The 11433-nt window shown below is 32.7% G+C and overlaps 1 protein-coding gene across 1 annotated transcript; it reads left to right on the top strand.

The window, feature by feature from the left end:
* The first annotated feature begins 573 nt into the window (after positions 1 to 573).
* Positions 574 to 6365, top strand: ORP3C (OSBP(oxysterol binding protein)-related protein 3C). The gene is made up of 10 exons (XM_021422491.2): positions 574 to 843; positions 2337 to 2430; positions 2767 to 2883; positions 2967 to 3039; positions 3134 to 3252; positions 3492 to 3613; positions 3737 to 3913; positions 4367 to 4511; positions 4908 to 5086; positions 5788 to 6365. The coding sequence occupies exons 1-10, from the start codon at positions 746 to 748 to the stop codon at positions 6032 to 6034; spliced, it is 1371 nt and encodes a 456-aa protein (XP_021278166.1). The 5' UTR covers positions 574 to 745; the 3' UTR covers positions 6035 to 6365.
* The last annotated feature ends 5068 nt before the right edge of the window (positions 6366 to 11433 follow it).

Below are 11433 nucleotides of genomic sequence, written 5' to 3'. Positions count from 1 at the left end.
CTCAATCATTAAATAAAATAAAATTTAATTTTTTAATTAATAGTGAGGATTTTAAATTGTGTGCTGCAGGATTAATTTTTGAATAAATTTTTTAAAATTAAAATGTTAAAAAATTGACATTCAAATCTTTTTGAAGTTGAACTCTTTTTTTAAAAAAGAAAATCTAAAATAGAAAAAGAATTTAAACCAATTTTTAAAAATAAATGGTAAAATGAACTTGTTACATGTTTATTTTGAAGAGTAAAATGGTCTTTATATTTTCAATTGTTACATATTCTATGGCATTATTCTCACAAACCAAACGCATTAATTAATAATAATATTATTATATTTCATTTTACTAAACTAAATAATGTGATAATTATAATTATTTTATTTTCATTGAATAATTATTTTATTTCGTATATTAAAACGACGTAAATTCAGCATAAAGTTTTCAAACGGTACTGCTAATACAAGTCAGTGATGGGAAAAGAAGCCGTGTCGAGGCTCGTGATGGGCCACGTCCAGCCCAATTTCGTTATGCTTTATGGGCATTCACGACACGTGAAGCACAATCGCCAGCGAATTCCGCCTCTTATCCTCGCTTATAAATATTTTTCCTTTCGGGGAATCAAAAGTTTCCTATCTGCTTTCTCCGCCTTGCTTCGATTCCTGAATAGATAAAGGACAATTCAAATTGAGCTTTTTAAGTTGAATTCTTGAACAAATTCAAAAGAGGGAAAGATTTAAAGATAAAAGGGTAATGGGAAGTCCAAAGAAGAATGAGAGTAAAGGATTTTTCGCGGCGATGACGTCAGGTTTATCTCAGTTTGGTTACGCCATGCATAGATCTGTCAACGGGTAAATTTCCCCTGCCATTGCAGTTTTTCTTTCTTAATCACGTCGTCATTTTGGCTTTGTTTCTTTCTTTAAGTAGGATTAGATTGTTTAATCCAGCATCACGTCCGGAAGCTAAATCGTTTAGCTGACGGTTTGAATTATACGATCATTTCTTTCGATTTTTTTTTCAAATTTTGTTCCTTTTTTTTTCTTTTATGATCTGCTGCTTTAAGTGGTTTGATTTGACATATTTTTATTGGTTAATCATTTGATTGGAATGTACATCATTTTGAACCGAGAGGCTGCCGTTCTTTATTTGGAAATGCTTAGCTGTTAATTTTAGGTTGATAAGGAGGAAAACGATTGCGGGGCTTTTTGGCAATTAATGTTGATGTTGTTTAGAGTTAGCATCACATTAGTTCATTAAATGCTTCAAATTCCAAAATTAAATTCGGTTCAGTTTGAATTTTGGTTTTTACTTTATTTTGCAGTCACAACTAAAAGAAGTTGCTTTTGGACTTGATTTCGTTGTTAAAGATTCTTCCTTGATACTTTTCCATCTTTAGATGAAATGCAATGCAATGCAGTAGTCATTCAAATCACTTTTACTTGTTCCAGACAATTGCAATTCTGCTAAATTGTATTAATGAAATAGGTTGATTCTACTTCCTTTTACTGAAGTCAATCCAGTTATGTAATCATTTCATTCTAAACAAGAGTGCTACTGTTTTTCTTACGTGTCAATATTATATACTGTCAACTTGAAGGGATTTGACACCTTTAAAAAAAAAACTTGAAGGGATTTGATGCCTAGGTTTGTTTATTGGCTGTCTAGATTGTTTCATGATTGCTGCTGTGAATATCTATTAATTTGATAGGTTTCTTATTATGAAATTTTGTCTTTAAATGGTTTGCATTGCATTTTTCGTCTTCTTTCCAGGCATCATCATGCTATGTGTCAAAACTCAGTTGGTTTGGGTCATGCTTTTACTATTTTTCCCCCTTCTTAGGTTAGCCTTCCCAATAGAATGCCAAAAGGTTGTGCATGGAATTTTTAGTGGGTAATTGCTTAGGCACCTTGGGTGGTGTTTGGGCAAATTGTCGAAATGTCACTTTAGTTCTCATTAGTCAAGAACTTAATTGTGGCTGTTTAAAGAATGTCGTTGAATGAATCTCATTTGTGTGTATTTGTGTATGGCTGTAGGAGAAACAATTGTACTGTTTTAGTTAGTAATTTACAGCCTCTCATATTTGCGAACTTTATAATATAGATTAATCATAAAGTTTTCGTTTGTGCATTTCTTGAGAAAGTTGATCGGACCTTTGGTTTGATCTGGTGTATAACTTTAGCGTTGTCTTGCACACTGCATTTTCTTGTCACTTATCACTGTGAATTGTGGGAATGATTGGAATGCTTTGACTACATTTATATTTTTGGTTTCCATCCTAAAGTTGTCTTATTCGCCTGTTATAAAGGAGAAATTTTATGTTTTTCTTCTTCCTATGACTTTCAGGATACTTGGTTATGAAGGGGTAGAAGTCATAAATCCAGAGGGAGGAAAAGAAGATGCTGAGGAGGAAGCTCAGAGAGGAAGATGGGAGCAGGATGTATACATCTTTATAACCATGTTATTTAGTTCTCTGTTTTATGGGTCTGATGGACAGATGCTCTTCTTCTTGCGTCTCTCTCTGTGGGAAGTTTTAAAGATGGTTGAATCACTCTTAGTTTTTGGGGGGTTTTTTTTTAATATTTCTTTGACTATTATTGAGGTTGTATTTGAAAACTAATATTTGAAGATGGAAAAACTAGGCCCTTGTACTTGTAATTTTTTTCTGTTCTTTTGGGCTATGGAGATGAAGAGATGCATTCTGTATTTACTTTATTTTTACTCCTTTTTTAGGCTGATATTTTGAGGATAACACTTTTTTTTTTTTATTTAATAGGAACGAGAGAGCTACTGGAAGATGATGCACAAATATATAGGTTCAGATGTTACATCTATGGTGACGCTTCCTGTCCTCATATTTGAACCAATGACTATGCTTCAGAAAATGGCGGAGGTTTGTTTTACTTAGCACAGGTTTGTTACTGTGTATGCAGCATTTTTCATTTTTGATATGTAAATGTGCTATGCCTGTTGCAGTTGATGGAATACTCCTACTTGTTGGACCAAGCAGACCAATGTGAGGATCCCTATCTCAGGCTGGTTTATGCGGGTGAGTGTGCTTCTACTTCATTTATTTTATTTTATTTAATGAGGCAAGTTCTAGTTTTTGTTTTTTTATTAATGGAATTCATGATCCTGTACAGCATCATGGGCTATATCTGTGTACTATGCCTATCAACGTACATGGAAACCTTTTAATCCTATTCTTGGGGAAACATATGAGATGGTTAATCACGGAGGCATTACATTCATTTCTGAGCAGGTGACTTTTAAGTTATTTCATTATCTTAAGCTTGGTCTCCTTCATTCTTAATATGTCTGTCTATGCTACTTGGTGCCTGCAATTTCTAGGCCTTCCCTTGTCCACTCTCTTTCATTTTCTGAAAGCAATTCTGGGTTCATGTATGTTTAGTTTTAACAACTTGAGCTTAGGAAAAATATGTTCTCACAACTTACTTTGTCTGTTATTTTCTTTCATGTTGAGTTATATTATCATTTCAGGTCAGTCATCATCCTCCAATGAGTGCTGGGCATGCTGAAAATGAACATTTTACTTATAATGTGACATCAAAGTTAAAGACTAAATTTTTGGGGAATTCTCTTGATGTGTATCCTGTTGGAAGGTAATACTTTGTTTGTTTTCTGTGAACTATCTTTTTCACTCTATGTCTTCTTGTTTTTCTGGTATAGTTATTGTTTAATATTCTGTTGGAAGGTAATTCTCATCTAGGTTTATTCTTAAGCAGAACACGTGTTACTCTTAAAAGAGATGGTGTGGTTTTAGATTTGGTTCCTCCTCCCACGAAGGTTAACAATCTGATTTTTGGACGAACTTGGGTTGATTCACCAGGAGAGATGATCATGACAAATTTGACTACTGGGGACAAAGTTGTGTTGTATTTTCAACCATGTGGCTGGTTTGGGTATTCTTCATACCTCATTTTATTATTATTTTTTAAGCATAATAATTTACGCATTTGCATCTTTTGGCATTTATATACAGTGTCATATATAATTTAAGGAAATAGTATTGCTACATCTGGAATTCTTAAAATGAGTGGTGGCCAAAATTCAGTTTGGAGGTCTAACTTGCATCAAATTGTGTCCCTATTTTGTCATCCATGCTTGTTCTCTCTCTCTCTCTCTCTCTCTCTCGAAGGCTTCTGTGTGCAGAGAATGCACCCCACGCTAATTTATTTGAGCGATTCATACTAATCAGATACATATGTTTTATGTAGTTTGACCAGTCCCTTTCTCCCCAAAATTTGTTTCCAGGACTCACTTTGTGTTTCTAATATGCTTACTTCCACATTACTTGCAACCAGCTAGTGCCTAGTGGCAAAGTGGTGATTGATTATGGCTTTATTTGATTGCAGAGCTGGTCGCTATGAAGTGGATGGATATGTTTATAATGCAGATGAGGAACCTAAACTATTGATGACAGGGAAGTGGAATGAGTCAATGAGCTATCAGCCATGTGACATGGAAGGGGAACCTCTTCAGGGCACAGAATTGAAAGAGGTTCTTTCTTAAACATTGTCCCTTATCATTTTAGTTAGTAACCAACTGCTTTAGTTAACCTATTCTTTATAATGAGATTATGTCATCAGGTTTTAATTTTCCTCAGAATGGTAGATATTATGGTGGTTGCTAGCCTTCTTATCTGTTGCTTATATCCTTGAAATATTTCTTTATTGGTTTCATGTTAAATGCTTGGCTGGCTGTCATTTTATATTGTGAAAGGCCTCGAGTCTTCATGCGTTTATCTAAATGTTAGAAATATAAAATGCAATCCTTCTGTTTTAAGGTTCTATCTGGTAAGTTTAGCTTCTATGTGAGCTCATGAACAAGCTTGTGAGTTGCGAGACTAATGAACTTAATCAGATTTATGACTTGCATATTATTTTTGGTCTGCAGATTTGGCATGTTGCTGATGCTCCTGAAAATGACAAATTTCAGTACACTTATTTTGCACATAAAATAAACAGCTTTGATACTGCTCCTAAGAAATTGTTAGCATCCGACTCTCGTCTGCGACCTGATAGATTTGCACTTGAGAAGGGTGATTTATCCAAGGCTGGTGCTGAGAAGAGCTGGTCCCTCTCTCTCTCTCTCTCTCTCTCTCTCTCTCTCTCACACACACACACACACACACGCGCGCGCGTGCGTGCAGACACATACAAAGACTTAAAAAATTTTTGCACACATACAAAAAGTCAAAAAAGCTATGAACACCTAAATGGAGTTGAGGGATCTCTCACAATTACTTCATGCCTCCTGCATGGATTATAGAATAAATGCCAGAAACTAGGCCTTTCTATCACACATTATTCTTATTTAATCTCTTCTTATCAAATACCATTTAAAATACAAACTTGACCCAATATGGTGATGCAACTCTACTCTAGAAAGAATACTTTTGATGAGAATACCTTGATCAACAGATGCATAAAACTTTCTTAATGGTTGTAGTTCTGAGGATTTTGTAAGATAAGCTCTCCATCTTGACTGGCTATTTATGGGATGGCAATTGCTCCCTCAAATGTTTAATGGAAAAATAAAAAAAGAAAAGGAAATAGGGGGGGCTCTTCAATAGGAAGGTGCTTTCTTTGTACCTTGATTCAGTATTTCTATTTAACCTCACCTCTTAATTTTCATGTGCAATTAAATTAAAAGGAAGGGAAAAGATCAGCGAGTTACATATTCGGAATGTAGTAGTTGCCTCTCATGGTTTAAGAATATTGCATTCTTCCTTCCAATGTCTAGATTAATTTGCATCTTTTGTTCATTCTTCCAGTTTGGAGGAGAGGCAGAGAGCCGAAAAGAGGACACGAGAGGCCAAGGGCCATCAGTTTACCCCTAGATGGTTTGATTTGACAGATGAAGTTACAGCCACACCTTGGGGTGACTTAGAAATCTATTGCTACAATGGTAAATACACTGACCATCGGGCAGCTGTAGATAGCTCAGACAGTGTCAATGAAGTTGACGTTGCTTCAATTGAATTCAACCCATGGCAGTATGGTAATTTATCTACTGAATAGGTATCAGTGTTTTTAATGTATACCATTTGGATTTTGCAGTTAGTTCATAATAACTTTTTGGTGTGATATGTTAGAGCAATATGTTGTTGGCATGTGTGTACCTCTGTATCCCACTCCATCATCCTATCATAATCATTCCTAGGGACTGTGTAACTGTTCCAGAACTCTTTTTCACCATGTTTCTTCCAAATTTCCTAAGAAAAATTTCTTCATGGCTGACAGCTCATGATTAGCCTCATAATAGAATATATAGATGGATGGAAAGGATGTGCCCTTTTGTTGTCTTCTACTTTCCTAGGTCATCTTCAGCTAACAATGCTGGTTTACATTTCTGTACATATTTATTTGCAGTAGAAGAAAATAAGAATTGTTACTAAGGCTGGTAGAGCAGAGTACCCTTGTGCTATATTGTTTCCATTGCCTAGATCTGCTTAGAGGTATTGCCGGATTGAGCTTAGCATAATTTTAGGCACAAGCTCGGCCCAGCTCGATTAATTTATTTTATTAATAAATATTATATTTCATATTAAATTTTTAAAAAATTAATATAAAATAATAATTAAATGGTTCCATCGGGCTGAGCTTGAGCTTGAGCTTGGCTTTAAAAAAAAGGAAGCTAGATATGGACACCTCTACTTTTGTTTTTTCAAAATTTATATTTAAATCCAACAATACCTTGAATTGCTGTTTGCAACTGCTTAGCAGTTGCTGTTTGAGGAAACAACTTAAAAACATTTGTCTACATGTTAAAAGAACAAAAGTCCTGCATGTCGTTCTAAGTTTTAACTGTCAAGTGTTCCGTAGCTTGCCCTTTTTTCCATGGCAAAGTGGGGGCTTCGGCGTCTCAAAACTTGGGGGATGAAAACGTCCACATCCCATTAATTCAGGGCTCGGGAAGCATCCAGCTAGGAAAACATTATTCTCTTTAAGAGCAGACAAAGATCGTGTCGCTATGTTTTATTGCCACCCAAGGCAGGATTAGATTCATCAGGTCCTGACTCATAAATCTTTGATCAGAGTTCGAACAGAAGGTCCCATCTTGTCAAACGTTGGCCTTCCTTGTAAAAATTGGCTTTTGGGTGATTAATGCTTTTGAATGGTTAAAACTCTCTGAATTTAGAACAGTTTATCGGACGTGTTTCACTTCTTGATGGAGTAGACACCCAGACAAGTGCGGAACAAAGCCTGTTGTCCTTTCTTTATGGTAGGGGCAATGGAGAGGTACCTACCCAAGCTACAACAAGCCAAATCTCGAGTATTTCATCATAAATAATAATAAATTATTTTGGTTTTTTAATTTATTAAGATCTTAGAGACTACAACTTATTGTCTTGAAATGAGCCCTTGATGATTCCAGGGATATTAACATTATGTTTTCTGATTGTGTTTTTGTCATCTAATCACCTTTCCTTTTCCCCTTTGTCATTCTTTTCCTTACGTTACAAATGCACAACTTGCTTAGAATTTTGGAGATTTTTGCTTTCTTTTCTTGCCATTATTGACAAGGAAGCTTTTCTTCAAGCAACTAGCAAAAAGAGTTTGGCTTATAAGAAAAAAAAAAAAAAAAGGTCATTACATCACACACATTCCCTAATCTCAAATTAATGTTTCCTCCAATGTCTTTTTATTTATTTATTTACTATTTATTTAACTCCGTTTACATTTTTTTTTCAATTAGAATCTTATAAATAACTTTTGTTTTGACAAAAAATTAAAGTATTAATTTTATCTCATAAAATTATTAAAATAGTCTCAATTAAAAAATTAAACTTATTTATTTTCACTTACATAAATTTTTATAATTTTACTAAACAAAATTACCAACTTAAATTCTGTATAAACAGAAATTATCCACAGAATGTTAATTGAAAAATAATTTTTGTGAGATATTAATTAAAAAAATTCATAAAAAATTGAAATCTCATATGTAGGGTAGAATTTACTTTTTAAAAAAAAGGAATAGTTAAACCTAGTTAACTAATTTGGAGCCATAATTATCCTATCAAGCCAATGGGCCTTTTCACACCCACCTGGCTAAAGCTAGGGTGAAACACTAATCATAACTTCAACAAATCTAATATTGAGATATTTGATTTCCTTCCCATTTTAGTTTGTTAGAAAGTCTGTGTTGAAAGGTCCAATGGAACAGAAAACCTGCAAAAGAAATTTCCTCATCCCACCTCACACCATTTTCATTGACCTTATTGAATGAGCTTTTGCTCATTGCTTTTACGTCAAGAAATCTCATACTTCCTTCAACTCCAAACTCCTCCCTCAGTCCCCCTTTATTTAGTAGCATACTGATGCCCCCTTTTCTTTCCCTTGTATTTACAATTCACCAGCCATCAAGTTGCTAGTCAATCTCCTCCATCTCAAGAGGATAATTGCCACGTATAAATACCAGAATAACAAAACTCGAGAAAAGTGATTTTTTTTTGTGTTAAAATTAGATTAAATTTTTTTTGTTTCAATGTTAAGTTTTAAGTTGTTAAAAATTTTTCGAGACGTCGTTTTCGATATCTTTAAATAAATATAAGATATTTAGTTAATCAGTTTTAATTTTAAAAATTAAACATAATGATGAAATGAAGAAAAGTTTGACATTACTTTTTGACAGCAAAAAAGAAAATGAAACAATCCACATTGACCTAAGCTAATTGATTAATCTTGTTCCAATTTGGATAATGTAATTAAAGAATCTCACCAGCGGCTAATACTAACATGTGATTCACAATGTTAAAAAGGAGAATACCCTATGCAAAATGTGTTTGAATAGGCTGACAATTTGTATGTAAAAAAATAAATAAATAATGAACAAATCACGTGGTGCCATGTGGTAGATGGACCCACATACCCAAACCGCCACCCTGCTTCAGCCAGCCTCAGCTTTGGGTTGTTGACTGAGGAAATGAGGTGGGAGATGGGGTATTCCAAAGGGATTCCAGTAGTTTAATGGAGTCACGCATCAATCAGCCTGGAGACGGATTTCTTGAACAAAACAAACCAAGAATGCTGCCCTTTTCCAGCTTTCTTGGGGGAGGGCCTTTTCTAACCTTTTTTGCCTCAAGCCAACGCAATCTCTCTGTCTCTCATATATTCCCATTGGGGCCAGCTCTAGCTTCCAAGGCAAACCAGCCCCCATTGGCATCCCTCATGTGCCATTTTCACCTTTACACTTGGTTACTACTCCCTTTACTGTGAGAATTATCATCTTTACCTAATGCCTAGTACCCTTTTCCTCCACCCTACAATTCAAGTAGTGTTGGTTCTCTTTTTTTTTTTTTTTCTTCAGTTTTATTCTATGAAGTCAGTCATAACCTAGGTTTCTCAAATTTTTACTGGTTTAAAGCTATAGTAAGTGAAGGGTGGTCCAATAACCTTATCATTATTTCAATATCTCTAACGTATAGAGATAATAGACTTATCACATGATGTAAATTATAAAAAATTCATAAAATGATTAAAAAATTTAGACAATATTTATTTTAAAAAATTTTATTAAATTTTTAAGATGAATATCTAATTTAAAACTAATTGAGTACAAATTTTAAAACTCTTATTATTCATAAGTTTTTGATCTATATATTTAATTTAATTTATTAAAATATATTTTTTTATCACCATTTTAAGAACAAAACATTACCATTCATCCAAACGAGAGTAAAAGAAATTATTACAAGAAGAAGAGAAGTGAAAAAACTCATGTGATTGGGCACACGTGAGGTGGAGTCCACGAGATATATATTAAGACAGATCACAACTCCGGAATGACATGTAGAAGCATGTCTGGTTCAAGAAAATGAGCTGTAGTGGTCCGAACGAAACTCATAATTTCTTTCTTTGTGTCTGTCATTGGCAATGTCACATGAATCGTGGATAGTTTTAATTTAATCATGTGATTCAACTAAGTTTGCAGATGTCGTTGTCCCAAAACCTTCTCCTCAGTTCGATGAAAACAAGGAGGATCCAATTTTACATTTTTTTTCTTTATTTGTTGGATAGATGGAACCAACAAGATAACCTCTATTGTCTTCTCCACATAAACTAAAATAATTATTCTAATTAGCATATAAAAAATCATCGAATTTATTCATTTTTTACCTGACATACATAAAACTAGATAATTAATAAAACTCAAATCTAAAATTATTTATATTTATATACAATAAACTTTAATCACATTTGTATGGCATAATCACTTTATTGAACTTTAACTAACGACTTGAATTTGATTCTCTCGCGTAAGGTAATATGCTAAAAGCATGTAGGCTTAGCTATGCTAATTGTCTTATGATAGTAACTATATTTATTATTTTTTTAAGTTTTTTTAAGACATAATGTTTAAAATATTTTAAATAAATTTTTATTTTTTTATTATACTCGTATCTATCTTAAAATCAATCAGTGTACTAACTAGATGACCACTCATCATGATAATCTTTTTATAGGTTTTCACAATTTCGATCTTCCTCCATCAGGAATTTTACCTTATATCTTTGTAGACAAGTTATGAATAAATTCAACTAGAATGATGTAAATTGTTATTTAGTTAGATATTTTTCCTTGTATAAAAAAATCTCTATATTTTTATTTTTATCAAATATACTCTTATTAATAATAATTAATTAATATTAATTAAATATAACTTATCATTTAATATTCATATGACGTTAATATAATATTGACGTGAAAAGTGAAAATATTATGTGATTCTATCATTAACTTATATTAATATGTCACGTCATCATTTATTACAACATGTTATTATGTCATGTCAATATTGAGTGATATAAAATTATAAATAATATTTTGATTTAAAATAAAAATATAAAAATTTGATTAAACGTAATAAGTTAATAAAAATTTAAAATATTTTAATAAATTTTTTAAAATATTATATCTATTTTCCTTTTAGTCTAATCATAATTAGCTTGCAAACATAGATATCTTTCTCTTACGTTTCAAAACCCATTTTGAAAAATACGATAAAAAGTTGAGTAGGTAGGACCAACAAAGATAAAAAGGATCAATACATATAGAGAAATAATTAAGCTACTTTAATGGGTTATACCAATCTTATATGTTTTCAACATTGATATTCATGAGAAAATAAGCTGTCTCTCTTACATTGTGGGGTTGGGTTTTGTGGATAACCCATGCATGTGCAATAAATTTATTTATATTCAATTTCAAATCTTTTCTTTTAACAATATCGACGGCATGCATTAATGTAAGCAAGCACAAAAAATTTGTTTAGCTTAATTTATTACTCAATATTTTTCCAATTATTGCTCAATCACAAATTATTCTTTTGATTTAACAGTTAAATGGCATAAATTATATATTAATGCAACGCATGTCATTATGTACTAATTAAAAAAAAAAGAATTGTCTTGATT

This window comes from Theobroma umbraticum, unplaced genomic scaffold (genome assembly GCF_002168275.2).
Source record: "Theobroma umbraticum cultivar Fairchild unplaced genomic scaffold, ASM216827v3 scaffold_95.0, whole genome shotgun sequence".
In the NCBI taxonomy this organism is placed as follows: domain Eukaryota; kingdom Viridiplantae; phylum Streptophyta; class Magnoliopsida; order Malvales; family Malvaceae; genus Theobroma; species Theobroma umbraticum.
This window is presented reverse-complemented; position numbering and strand designations above follow the sequence as displayed.

Excerpts from the sequence above, each read along its gene's own strand:
- ORP3C (XM_021422491.2), top strand. The coding sequence starts at position 746 with ATGGGAAGTCCAAAGAAGAATGAGAGTAAAGGATTTTTCGCGGCGATG. Across the intron at positions 3,040-3,133 it reads TCTCAGGCTGGTTTATGCGG|CATCATGGGCTATATCTGTG; the intron begins GTGAGTGTGCTT and ends GATCCTGTACAG. Across the intron at positions 3,914-4,366 it reads CAACCATGTGGCTGGTTTGG|AGCTGGTCGCTATGAAGTGG; the intron begins GTATTCTTCATA and ends ATTTGATTGCAG.